Raw genomic sequence first — 12,712 nt, 5'->3', positions numbered from 1 at the left:
TTTTGGCAAGATGCATAAGGGAGGTTAAGAAGGAAAGCTAAAATAATTTCAAAGTTTTATATGCTATTTGAATAAATGACAGGATTATTTTACAGCCAAGTAGGAGATGCCAAAAAATGGGCTGCATCTGATAAGACAGTAGCAAAATAAACAAGTTTGAATTGAGAATGAATAATCTACAGGAAAACATCTCTACTTATTGTATAAGAGAACTAACTGCTGACCCACAGCAGAGGAGGGCTTAGCTTCTTGAGCGACGAGATGGTTGCTGTGGTCCCAGGGAGCCAGTTATTGCTCCTGTCAAAATCATCTCAGTGCCAGGGAGGGCAGGCAGGAGTATGTGTATGTGTGGGTGCCCATGGGTGCGTGCATGCATGTGTGTGTGTGTGCACAGGTGTGTGTGTATGTGTGTGAGTTTGGGGTGGAGTGGTGTGAAAGAGGTCAGCAGAGTTAGTGAGAAGTTAGGACAGAAGAGTTATCTTTGGCAAGAAGGAGAGAGTTCTTCACTAAGAACCCCTGAGGGCTTAGTGAACATGGAATCTTGGAATACGACTTCAGACACTTAGAACAGCTCTCCTTTCCTCTCACCTCTTTGGAAGCCCTAGGCCACCATGAGCTGGGGAGAGAAGAGGCAGATGGGTCTTCAGATCTACAGGAACCCACTGCAGCAGCGAGGGCATGGGAAGGGAGGGGTAAGAGAAATAAGCTTCGAGCCCTGGCAGAAATCCAGAAATGTGGAGAGTGAACTTCCAAAGTGGAGGAGGACAGAAAAAAGGAACAGAAGGTAAGACACTTTCCAGGCATATCCCTCTTCTTTTTAGGCTCTGCTTTCACTCACGGAGACCAAGGCCCTGGGAAAACTAAAAAATAGTCAATGAACATGATGCTTGATCAAGCCCGGAAATGAGTAAGGAATGACCAAGAAAGTCAGCATGCTGGGAGGGAAGAGAAGGCGAGCTGACGCAGCAAGGAGGAGGGAGAGCAAAGAGAGCTGCAGACTCCAACCTGAGTCATGTCAACTCGCATGACGCTCTCCATGGGGTCCCACTGCAGGCACCCTTGAGAAAAGATTCCTCATACACTTTTCATCAGCTCAAACATCTCTTAAAAATGGCTCAGCCCATGCCAAAGCAACAAATTGCACCCTCTGTCAGACATGCCTCTGCAGTGGGTGAGAAAGGAGTAATTATAATCGGCAAATCCTGATGACATTCATAACACCCCGATCTATATTTAATAATAGCAAAAAGTGTTTGCATTTACAGCTATTAGGCAGCTCACTTGTGGAGGGAGGTCCTTCTTCTCCTTCTTTGCAGCAATAAAGCATAATAAAAAGCTGAATATAAGGCTTTGTGGATTTCAGAGTGATCTCCTCATAAGAGGCTCTCGTAGCATCATAAACTATCAAATGGCAGCTGGGGAGGTTTGTGGAAATCTTCAAATCCCAAAGTGAAATCGAGGGGATAAAATTCCAAGTCCAGTAAGCTTGGTCTCCAAAGGCTTCTATAAACTGTCATGGCAGGTATGATGAGATGAACACTGGTCTTTGTATGTTTCAAATTCCTGATCTTGCTGTCTGAATTTTGATGCTCGTTTTGCCTTCTAAATAATAATATTTCTCAGTCCTGCCTCTTTGTTTCCTCGTTATTGCCATTTGTCTAGCTCAGGCCCTTTCCATCTCTGGCTTGGAGGGGTGATCAACTCTCTAGATGTTCCCTACAACTTTGTAACAACCCCTCCAATCCGTGTTCCACAAGGCTGCCAGCACCTTTCCCAGGTTCCTGCCCAGTGAAAACTCTCTCTCACTTACAGGAGGGACAAGGAGCGAGTTTCTCAGGGAGGTCCCCCGCACTGAGTTCCTTCAGCCTCCACCTTCCAACACCCCTGATGCATCCTAGTGAGTCATCACAGCTTTCAACTTCCCCCACACAGCATTCAGATGCTCAACTCATACCCCCTGCTTAGTACTCCTCCCGTCCTCTGACTGCTTTCTAATCCCTTTGCCTAATCATCCCTCCTTCGCCTGTGGTCCCACAGTTCCCTGCTCCTACTGTCTAGGAACACTTCCACAGGCATCCTCACTGTCTGTTCCCAGGTCGTCCTTCCTTCCTAGACGGTGTCTTGTGGTCTTTGCCATCCTGCTTCAGTTCTTGGCCTCTACTTCTCAACTCACGCATAGTATGAATGCAGATCTGTGCTCTCTACACAGCCCACCTGACAATTAATTCCATAGCATCACTGGTATTGTTGTCATTTCATGTTCGGTGTGTTTGTGCCCTGTCACCTGGCATGTAGAAATATGTTTCTTAAAGACCTGAACCTTAGAATTCCCCCCAGTACAGTGCCTGGTGTACACTAATAGTAACTATTTACTCCTCCCAGAGTACTAGAGTGCAATGGTTACCAGTATGCGTTCAGGCATCTGCCTGGCTTCAAATCTTAGCACCGCTGTTTATTAGCTAGATGGTTGTGAGAAAGTCATTTAACCACTCTCTGCCTTGATTTTCTTTTCTGTAAAATGGGAAGAATGATATTAACAATTTTAGAGGGTTGCTAAGAGCATCCAAAGGTAGGCAAAGTGAGCAACATTATTTCAGTGTATTTATTGGTGCAAATATACCCTAGGGAAGTCCTGCCTCTCAGTCTTTCAAGTCTTCCAAGGCTGGCAGCCCAGCCTTCTCCTTTACCCAACATCTCTTACATTTAATTTGATCTTCAGAACTCTCCTTGAGTATCCTTTAACAGCCTCTTCTGCTTCCAGTCCCTGCCTAGTTCTTCTGAAATTGCAGAGCCTTTGCCCAGGCATTCACATCAACCCTGTAGGTGGGTTGTATTCTTTTAGAGCAGCCTCCAGGTTCCCTTCCTCCTTTGGCAACTCAACCCTCCCTCCCTGGCCACGGATGATGGTGTGGGATGGCAGAACATAGATTGCAAAGGCCAGGGTAAGACCATGGTTGGGTGTGTGTATGTGGATTTTGTCCTACATGGATTGCTGGACTAGTCCCAGAGGGAAGTAGCATGTCCTGAAATTTCAATTCATGACCCGTCTCTACCAATGGTTAGTTGAGAGATCCATTAGTCATATAATTTCTCTAGAGTAGTTGATACCTACTTCATGGGTGCAGAGAACTAAGCTAATGTTAGTAAAGCATTTACTTTTGGGAGTAAGAATCCCAAAACATTAAGGAAAGAAAAATGTTAAAGAAGAACTGCATTTAGCGTTAATAGCCTGGAAGTTAGAATAATGCCTAGTTACCTTTGTCAACACGAAGCATACACTATGTACCTGGAAAACTTAGAAGCAACAACTTTTAGCTTACTTTTTCATGTGTTAAGAAGTTGGGAAGAAAAACAGCACTTTCTTCCAGCTTCCCGCTTACCTCTGCAAAAACAAAAGGTGCATCAAATTGGAAGCAGACGTGGCCGTGCTTGATGGCTTGAACCGAGGCGGGGCCACACCGATACATGCCTGCATTGCACAGAGGAAGGGCGGTGTGAGTTTCTCATCTCCAATTCTGTCCAGATACTGCAAGATGCATGGCACTGAGGGTGACTCTGTAGAGACCAGTGTTCCCGACTTCAATGATGATTTAGCCCAAACTCTTTCCAAGGCTCAAGAGAATCCATTGGCTATGCTTCCTCAAGCCAAAAATTGAAGCCATGGAAATAAATACAAGGCAACACTATTCCTGCATCTACTGGGCCACCTACAGACACATACCCAGATGTGTTCACGCCAAGCAGATGACTTACACAGCATTTATCTCTTGTTCAGGTGGCATCTGAAATGTTGGAAATGTTGACGTGTCCTCTGTGGTTGTGTTGCTGTTGCTGTTTGTTTTGCTTTTTGTCTTTTGTTTTTGGACATTATGAACATAAGTCAAGTTTAACTGGAGAATCTGGACATTACCTGTTCATTTTGGCCATGCCCACTGTGCATGTAGGAAGTCAGAAGGCCCATGTTACTCTTCTAAAATCCTTTAAATTTTTACCACCTATCCATAGTTAATAAGAGATCAGCTGCTATTAGTCATCTCAAAAGTGTCCCCATGATATATATACCAGAACACCAGAAAGTGCTAAACTTTCTTCCTTAAAGTCCAGGATTATAACATGGTTTCACTATGAATATGCACCGAATGTTTATGCATGTGCCTGTGTGTGCCCATCAATATATCAACACCTGAGGAAATAAACATAATATCCACAATATCCACAGTCTACTGATTCTTTATATTATCATATTAAAGAGAGATGGAGGCTTATGATGTGATTTTGTAAAAATCTGGGGGAGGTCAGAGCTGCAGCTGCTTAGCATAGTTGGCAAGTTAGAAGACAAATACCCCACATACTCAAGCTTTGGAGGAAATCACACGACATAAAAGGAGGCCAGGTTCTGGAAAAACAACAATTTAAAGGATGATCTATAATTATTTTTCGAGTTCTCTATTTTCTCTACTGCTTTATATCTTATCCGTGCATACCACGAAGGGCTGAAGTATGTTTTATAGCCTAGTAAAAATGCTTACAGATATTTTCTCTCCTGTCTTCGAAACTGCTTAGCAAAGCAAGAATGGATGAATTATATGTTGTTTTATATTCTTTTTCTAAAATTTGTAAAATAATCAGGGTAAAGCTGACTATTGAAATGAAATTAAACCTGATTGGAAGGTAGCTAATACTGCGCATGTGCCCAGGAAGCACACTTCAGATGTTGGCTCCCAATGGGCGTGGTTCCCACACACCAAATGCAAGCATAAAAGCAAAATAAAGATCAGCAATGAAGCATTTCCCGGAGGGAGGACACAATTTTACCATCGCTATTTTCCTGGGGGGTGCTGTCCACAGCTTGCCAGCCTCCAAATCCGACAGGAAGGTCAGGCCTTGTCATCCATGCTTCATTCCAGCAGTGGTAGTTCCTTAGAAAACACAAGCCCAGAGAGGTTAAACTTCCCTTCACACCCAATGCTCCAAGAGATCAAGAAGCCGTGGCCAGGCGCAGGGGCTCATGCTTGTAAACCCAGCAATTTGGGAGGCCAAGGCAGGCGGGTCTACGAGGTCAAGAGATCAAGACCATCCTGGCCAACATGGTGAAACCCCATCTCTACTAAAAATACAAAAATTAGTTGGGTGTGGTGGGACACGCCTGTAATCCCAGCTACTTGGGAGGCTGAGGCAGGAGAATCACCGGAACCCGGGATGTGGAGGTTACGGTGAGCCGAGATCGCGCCACTGCACTCCAGCCTGGTGACAGAAGGAGAGACTCTGTCTCAAAATAAATAAATAAATAAATAAAATAAAAATAAATAAAATAAAAAATAAATAAAGAAGTGACCCCCAAATCCTGTGCATATGCTGTCTACAGATTACTAGAATAGTTTAAGCCAAATCTGGGAGCTCCTGGAGAGATCCTGAGGCTCTAGACTTGGGTTTTCTGGGCAGATTCTTTCTCATTGGCATCCCTCGGGACACTCATCTGGCTGGATGTCTCTTTTCCCCTGCTAAGAGCAGCTTTAAGGCCACCCAAAGATATTTGAATCAGTGCATTAAACAGTTTTAGTCTCAACCGTTCTCTGCTGACTAATGAAACAGAACTTACCACGTACCGACGGAGTAGGGAAGAAAAGTTAACCAAAACTGAAATATTTCTTTTGAACTTTTTAATATAGTTCCTATTTGGAAAAAGCATATTCCTTTGTAGTAATTAAGCAATAAATACTTGTGTTTATGGTCTTAGACCATTACCATAGAAACTATATGAACGATCCCTGACTATAATTTTCTACAATTTCCATCTCATGTCCAACAAGAAGAATAGGTTGTCAGGGTGAATATCTCTTTACCCTTTATTAAAGGTGGGAAACCCAGGGGCTAAGGGCCACGGAAAACTTCTCAGGACTTTGAATATGACCCTGGAAGCAAAAGCATGGAATAAAATGTCAGCATGAATTGTATTATTATGTCCTTGGAAAGACCTGAAATTATACGACAGTACGGAATTAAATGAGAGCACATTAACCCCTCAGCACTATAGAAAATGTTCATATAGTAATAAAGATTTAATAATGCGGTGAGGTAGTTACTGCAGTCTTTGTTTATGGCACTGATGAATTTCAGGTTCAACTACCAGGGGTCCCTTCCCTAGATGCCCTTCAGTGTCACTTGTTTCCCCATGCTCCCATCTTTCTCTGAGTGCAGCCCATTTCTGATTGGCTCAAGAGATATTAATTTCACTATGTACCCACTATACACCAGGCACCTTGCTAGGTGCTGGAGATTCAAAGATGATCAAAACATAGATTCTTACCCATAAAGACCCTCACAATCTAGGAGAAATGACAAACCTGTAAACCAATTATCAAAACTGTCATAGGTTTGCCGTGAGGCTTAAATAAGCTAACACACGTATTTTGAACAGGGACTGGCATGTGATAAGTGCTCAAAAACGGTAACTCTCAGACTTTGAAAAATAATTAATTTAAATGATCCGTGGTAAAACGGGAGTTCATTTGGGGTGCCACGGAGTCTCAGTGGAGCAAAGTCTCCAGATATTTGGGAGGTGATATTTGAGCTGAGGGTTGAAAGATAAATGGGAGTTTAGGAGGTCAATAAAAGGAGGAAGAACAAAGTTGCAGTGGCATGAAATAGCCACCATGGTGTGTTTGGGGAACTGTCTGCTGTCTGTTGCATGTCTGAATATTCAAGTGCATAGGAGGAGAACAGTGATGGCAGACAATGCATGGAACTAACAAATACATATAACACTTCCTTAGTGCCAAGTGCTGTTCTAAAACCCTCATGGATATTAACACATCTGATGTCCCTAGCACCCTATAAGAACGGTACTATTGGCTGGGTGCAGTGGCTCACGCCTGTAATCCCAGCACTTTGGGAGGCCGAGGTGGGTGGATCATAAGGTCAGGAGATCGAGACCATCCTGGCTGACACGGTGAAACCCCGTCTCTACTAAAAATATAAAAACTTAGCGGGTGCCTGTGGTTCCAGCTACTCAGGAAACTGAGGCAGGAGAATGGCGTGAACCCGGGAGGCGGAGCTTGCAGTGAGCTGAAATTGTGCCCCTGCACTCCAGCCTGGGTGACAGAGCAAGACTGTCTAAAAAAAAAAAAAAAAAAAAAAAAAATTCAGTACTGTTATAATTACCCTCAGTTTATAGGGGAGGAAGTTGAAACCCAGGAAGGCTAAGAAACTTGCTGAGGTCACACAGCTAGTTAGTGATAGAGCTCTGAAATCCATACTCTTCAACACTGAGCTATGATATAGGTGAGGATAAGATTGTGAAATCCTTTGATATCAAATTAAACATTCGTGCTTTATTCTTAGGCAATGAAAAGCCATTGGAATAATTTAAGAAGAGATAAATTTGCAAATCTCTGTTCATGGAAGATGGATGGAGAAGCAAGACTAGAGATTGAGCTGAGTCCTCCCCTGCTGTCCCCCACCCCTGAAGAACTGCAATAGTCTACAGTGGACCAGAAAGGCACTCAGGTGGCCACCACAATGGAGAGGGAGAGAAGCCATTGGGAGGTACAACCCACAGGTTTAGGGAGATGTGAGGGGACTTGGATGAGTTGGGGAAGACTTTTGCCTGTCCAAGGAGTATGATGGTTTTCTTTACCAAGACTGTGAATAAAAAAGGAAGAGAAGAAAGTCTGTGTTGGGACTGGTGTGATGGGTGGGTGACCAGCTCAATTCTGGACAGGATGAGCTTGAGTGCCTGTGGAAAATCCAGGAGATGAGGTCTAAGAGGCATTTTTGTCTACACTTGTGATGCTCTGGATTAGATGAAGAGGAGGAGGAGATGTGGGAGTATTGGTGGGTGGTGGAGGAGGGTTGGGCAAAACCAGTTGATGAATGAGGAGGGAAAGAAGAGGAGGGAAGAAAGAGGTAGGTTCTTCCTTAAGAGTGACCTAGAGGCTGGGCTCAGTGGCTCACACCAGTAATCCCAGCATTTTAGGAGGCCGAGGCAGGAGAATTGCATGAGCCCAGGAGTTTGGGACCATCCTGGGCAGCATGGTGAAACCCTGTCTCTACTAAAGATACAAAAGTTAGCTGACCTGTAGTCTCAGCTACTTGAGGGGCTGAGTGGGAGGATCACTTGAGCCCAGGAGATCAAGGCTTCTGTGAGCCATGATTGTACCACTGCACTCCATCCTGGAAGACAGAGTGAGACCCTGTCTAAAAAAAAAAAGAAAAAGAGTGATCTAGGTTGTAAGAGAGAAGAAAAGATAAGGCAGTGTCTAGCGTGTAATGTAATGCAGGAAAGGCCGTTTTGGTTATTTTTAAGTTAGAAGAGACTGAGGCATGTTCATGGAGGAAGAACTGGTAGAAAGAGTGGGACTAAAAGGGAGCTCAAATACCAAGGGTGCAAGAGGATGAGGCTGAGAGCACACCCTGGGAAAGTGTGGGAAGCAAGGCAGGGTCTGCAGGGAGAGAAGGGTACAGATGTGGATTAGGGTGAAGTTGTGGAGGTCTCTGAGCAGGAACATGGGGCCAGTTCCCACCAGAGAGCCTCCATCTTTGCTTGGAAGCTGCAAGGAAGGTCACTGTGCATGTCAGACAATGACTCTGCTAGCCTCTCTTCAGAACAGTGAAGGTTGCCCCATCAGGCAGAGGGACCCAGGGAAAAACAGCAATAAAACATCTGCAACCCTGAATGGACCCCATCTTGCTTCCTATACAACCCGAGGTGTTTAGCGATCCTGGCTTTCACTGCTACACCATCACCCTAGATTAATAGGCTCCAGAATAGCCTTATTTAAATTCAAATCTCCTTGGCAAGGTTAGCCTGGAACAAGATAAATATGCTTTGCACTTCAGATCTCAAGTAAAGACTTTTCTTTGAGGATAATATTTCTTTTCAAATGACCAGGACCCAAGGAAAAGTTTCTTTTCTCTCACTCTAACATCTAATTAGTTACACGTGATCTCTTCTAGTTTCACTCACAGCTGAGACGTTATCTGTGTATTTAGGGTGGGAGTTTCATAACAGGGTCAGGAACTTGCAGGCAGTGGGTGAGGTGGGGAGGAAGCAAATGCTCCCAGTGGGGCTGGGCCTCCATCAGTGGGTGGAAAGCTAATGGCTCAGCTCCCAGACAGGCCATGAACAGAATGAGAGGGTGCTACCTCCACAGCCATGGGGATCTCTTTCACCATGCAATCCTCTCCACTCAGGAATGACTAGGAATTGTGTCCTAAGTTACCCATGCTTCAAGAGTTTCCATTTGGCTGACATTACACAATTCTATTTAAGGATGCTTAGTTTTTATATTCCAAGTTCCTCCATGAAAGGGACTAATGTTTACAGACATTTCTTTTCCTATTTTTCGTTTTGTTTTGTTTTCTTGAGACAGAGTCTCATGTTGCCTAGGTTGATCTTGAACTCCTGGCCTCAAGCCATCCTCCTGCCCCAGTCTTTTAAAGTGCTGGAATTACAGGCGTGGGCATTTTACCCAGATATTTAGCATTTTTGCTACAATTCGCACGTGTCAGAGGATCTAAATTTCGATATACAGTAGTGTCATTTCCCTTTGTGTTGGAGAACTTCCTTTAGCATGTCCTTATTTTTTTTAAATAGACACATAATTATTGTTTAATTGTATATACTATGGGGTACAAAGTGATGATTTTATATATGAATATATATATATAATATCAACTCTCATTGTGGGATAATTAAATTAAGTTAATAACATATCAGTTACCTCCCATATTTATTTCTGTAGTGAGAACATTTGAAATTTACTCTCCTGGCAATTTTGAAATATACAGTATAGTATAATGAACTATAGCCACCATGTTGTATATTTGATCTCAAATACTTATTCCTTCCATACAGACTTTTCCTAATTTCATCTACTGATTCTCCAGGTTGGAAAATATCAACTGATTCCTGAAAAGCTACTTTTTATTCTAAAGCTTCTTTATCTAGATCCATAATAGTTTTTCCGTTTTCATCTTGCAATTTCATTATGCATTTGTAGAGTGCATAAATCCACTTTGGGGGCTCTGCTGGTCTCATTCTTCTCCACATCTCCAGCACTAGAGCAGAGCCCAGTCATTAGGAGGTGCCCACTAAGTGCTGGCTAAATAAATCATGAGGACATCTAGCAAGGAAGGTCTTAGTAAACCTTTGCTTGTTTGTTTCTCTTTAACATTCATGGTTTTCTAGTTCTCAGAGCCTTCATTTGAAACTTGAGTTCTCACTATACAGTCAAATGTACCGTGTCCCTTTAAAGTAAAAATTCGAAATCTCCTTGTTGCCTCTTTCCATAGAAATGAAAATAGAGGCCTCGTTTCATTGAGACTTGTTTAATCAAGATGAGAACAACCTTTTGGGAGGATAACGATGCAGGTGACAAGTGAAGAACGCATCTCTGCTTTCTGTCTCTTCCTGTGTGTTCCGTGCAGTGACAGCTCGTCATTTTTAGAGCTCCTTTCAAGGATGCTAATAATTCAGCAGTATTTGTGCAAAGGACTCAGAGAATCTTCACCAAAGGCGGTACTTCACTAGAACAGCAGCACCGTCCCCTGCCAGGGGACCCTACATGGGACGTCATAGTTTATCTTGTGATTCAGTAGATCCATGTGCTTTGAATTTGTGCACAGGAAATAATCACACAAATGCGAAGACAAGTGTGTTATGTAAGAATGTTCATCACGATGTAAGAAAGGGAAATTGGAAGCAGCCTAATTGTCCAATATGTGATCGAGTATTTTGAAACACAGAATAGAATGCTCTTCAGCCATAAAAATGCAGATCTATATTGGCTAGGCAGGAAAGATGTCCATGGCATAATAGTGTTTCAAAAATCACACGCAGAGCAGAATTTTAAATGACTCCCACTACCCTTCCTTTTGTATAATTTTCCCCCCTCAGTGTCGGTGAAATCTAGTACTCCTGTGACTATGTTACTTTATGTGTCAAGGAGGATTTTGCAGAAGTAATGAAGTTTACTAATCTGTTGACTTTGAGTTCGTTGAAAGGGAGATGATCAGGTGGGTCTGGCCTCCTCAGATGAGCCCGTTAAGTCTGAGTCTAGAGACCAGAGACAGAGCTAGTCAGGGATTCAATGCAGTAGAGACATTATCCTGCTGGCTTCAAAGAAGATAGAAGAATCTATGAGTTCTACAGCTGCAAGGAACTGAATTCTTTCACGAACCTGAACGAGTTTGGAAGAGGACTCTGAGCATTAAGATGGGACAACAGTCCCAGCCAACACTGACTGCAGTTATCTGAAAATCTGTCTTGGTTCTGGCTAACGTCATATCCAGAGGCATAGGAGCCCATGGGGTGGTGAAGAGCTGGACAGAGAACACAGCTGAGGCCAACGTGGGCTTCACGGTGCTGTGTTTGAAGAAAATAAAGTGGTTAATTTAAACAACGAGTCCTTTACTGCCCTTAACTTTGCTAACTGCTTAAACAGTCCATGGGGTCATCTCATTCACAATCTGTCCAGAAAGGTTTCAGAGAAAAGGAGTTCTTAAAAGGGAAGAAAGAGATATGGGCTTGTAATTTTGTTTGTGCAGCTTTATTAGGGCTCAGGGGAGAGCACAAATAAGATCAAGAGAAAGTCCCGGAGGAGATGTCTTGGACCAGCTTCAACTGTAAACCAAGGGTTTGAATTCTTTTATAGCAAAACTGGCAGGGGGTGAAAGAAAGGCACTGTCTTGCAAGTCATTTGTGTATTTGTAGCAGATGGGTGTAGCCCTACCTCTCTGGTTCTGCTAATACACTCTGAATACAGACAACAATATTGTTGACAATAATGACAGGACATCCTGGGGTTATTAAGCTCTGGCCATATCAGGGGCAGTGGGGATAGGATGGGGTGGGAGTTGTTGGAAAGAAGTGGGAACAATTTAGTAGACTCTGAGGCTTGTCTAACAAGACATTTCAAAGTGGAAATGAAAGCCTGGACTGAGAAAAAAACTTGTCAGTTAGGAAATATAATGAAGGAAGATGACAGGAAGGAGTTATTCAGAGGAAAGGAGGCATGCTGCAGGAATCTTTGATGGAGCTGGGAGCATGACACTATTTTAGAACGCAGCTGTTCATTGTTTGAGGCTGTTGGAGTGCTGAAACCAGCAAGGGGCATTTGGATGTTCACTGGCGTCACGTCAAAGGCCAGCAGTCCAGTCAGGTGGAGACCAGGCCAGTGCCCCTGTCCTCTCTGAGGCTCAGCTGCTTCAGTTCCCTCTGGCTGGGAGCCACCTGAAGAAACCCTGCGTAGCCAGTCATGAATGGCCTCATTTGCATAGCAATGCTATACGGGAGATAAATGGAGAGCGCCATAGTAGGCATCCCAGCTCAGTAAAGGATGTTGTTGTAGGAATCAATTGGCCGCCAAGAAAAAAGAATAAATGAATGTGTTTGTTCTTGCTTGTCCTGTGAGGGCCAGGGGTTTTACAAGTCTCATTGAGAAGTCACAGTTTAAATACAGCACAAGAGACCTGGATGGAGGGGGTCGCAGATGGCAGGGTGCACTTTGAGAGGCGCTGTAACTCTCACCATGAAACTATGAGGTGTATGTGTAGTAGGAGTGGTAGTCAGAACCATTAATAAGTGCTCAGACACAGGCATGAACCAAATGGATGTTGCAACCCATCAGAAAGGACACCAACCCTAAATGCAGTTCTACCACGGCATCCTGGCTGGACACCGGTCCAGATGTCCTCACTCACATACACACTA

At 43.6% G+C, this 12,712-nt stretch overlaps 1 protein-coding gene across 7 annotated transcripts in view; it reads right to left on the bottom strand.

The window, feature by feature from the left end:
- F13A1 (coagulation factor XIII A chain) overlaps positions 1-12,712 on the bottom strand; it is a 461,954-nt gene that overhangs the window by 48,826 nt on the left and 400,416 nt on the right. For all 7 annotated transcript variants that reach the window (XM_065544470.2, XM_065544473.2, XM_065544474.2 and 4 more), the window contains 2 exons: positions 4,816-4,919; positions 3,381-3,469 (listed from right to left, as the gene is read on the bottom strand). In XM_065544470.2, the coding sequence (XP_065400542.1) occupies positions 3,381-3,469; positions 4,816-4,919 (193 nt within the window). The remainder of the gene's footprint in view (positions 1-3,380; positions 3,470-4,815; positions 4,920-12,712) is intronic.

This window comes from Macaca fascicularis, chromosome 4, assembly GCF_037993035.2.
Source record: "Macaca fascicularis isolate 582-1 chromosome 4, T2T-MFA8v1.1".
Lineage (NCBI taxonomy): Eukaryota > Metazoa > Chordata > Mammalia > Primates > Cercopithecidae > Macaca > Macaca fascicularis.
Note: the sequence above shows the minus strand (reverse complement) of the source record. Positions and strands in the feature narration are given on the sequence as shown.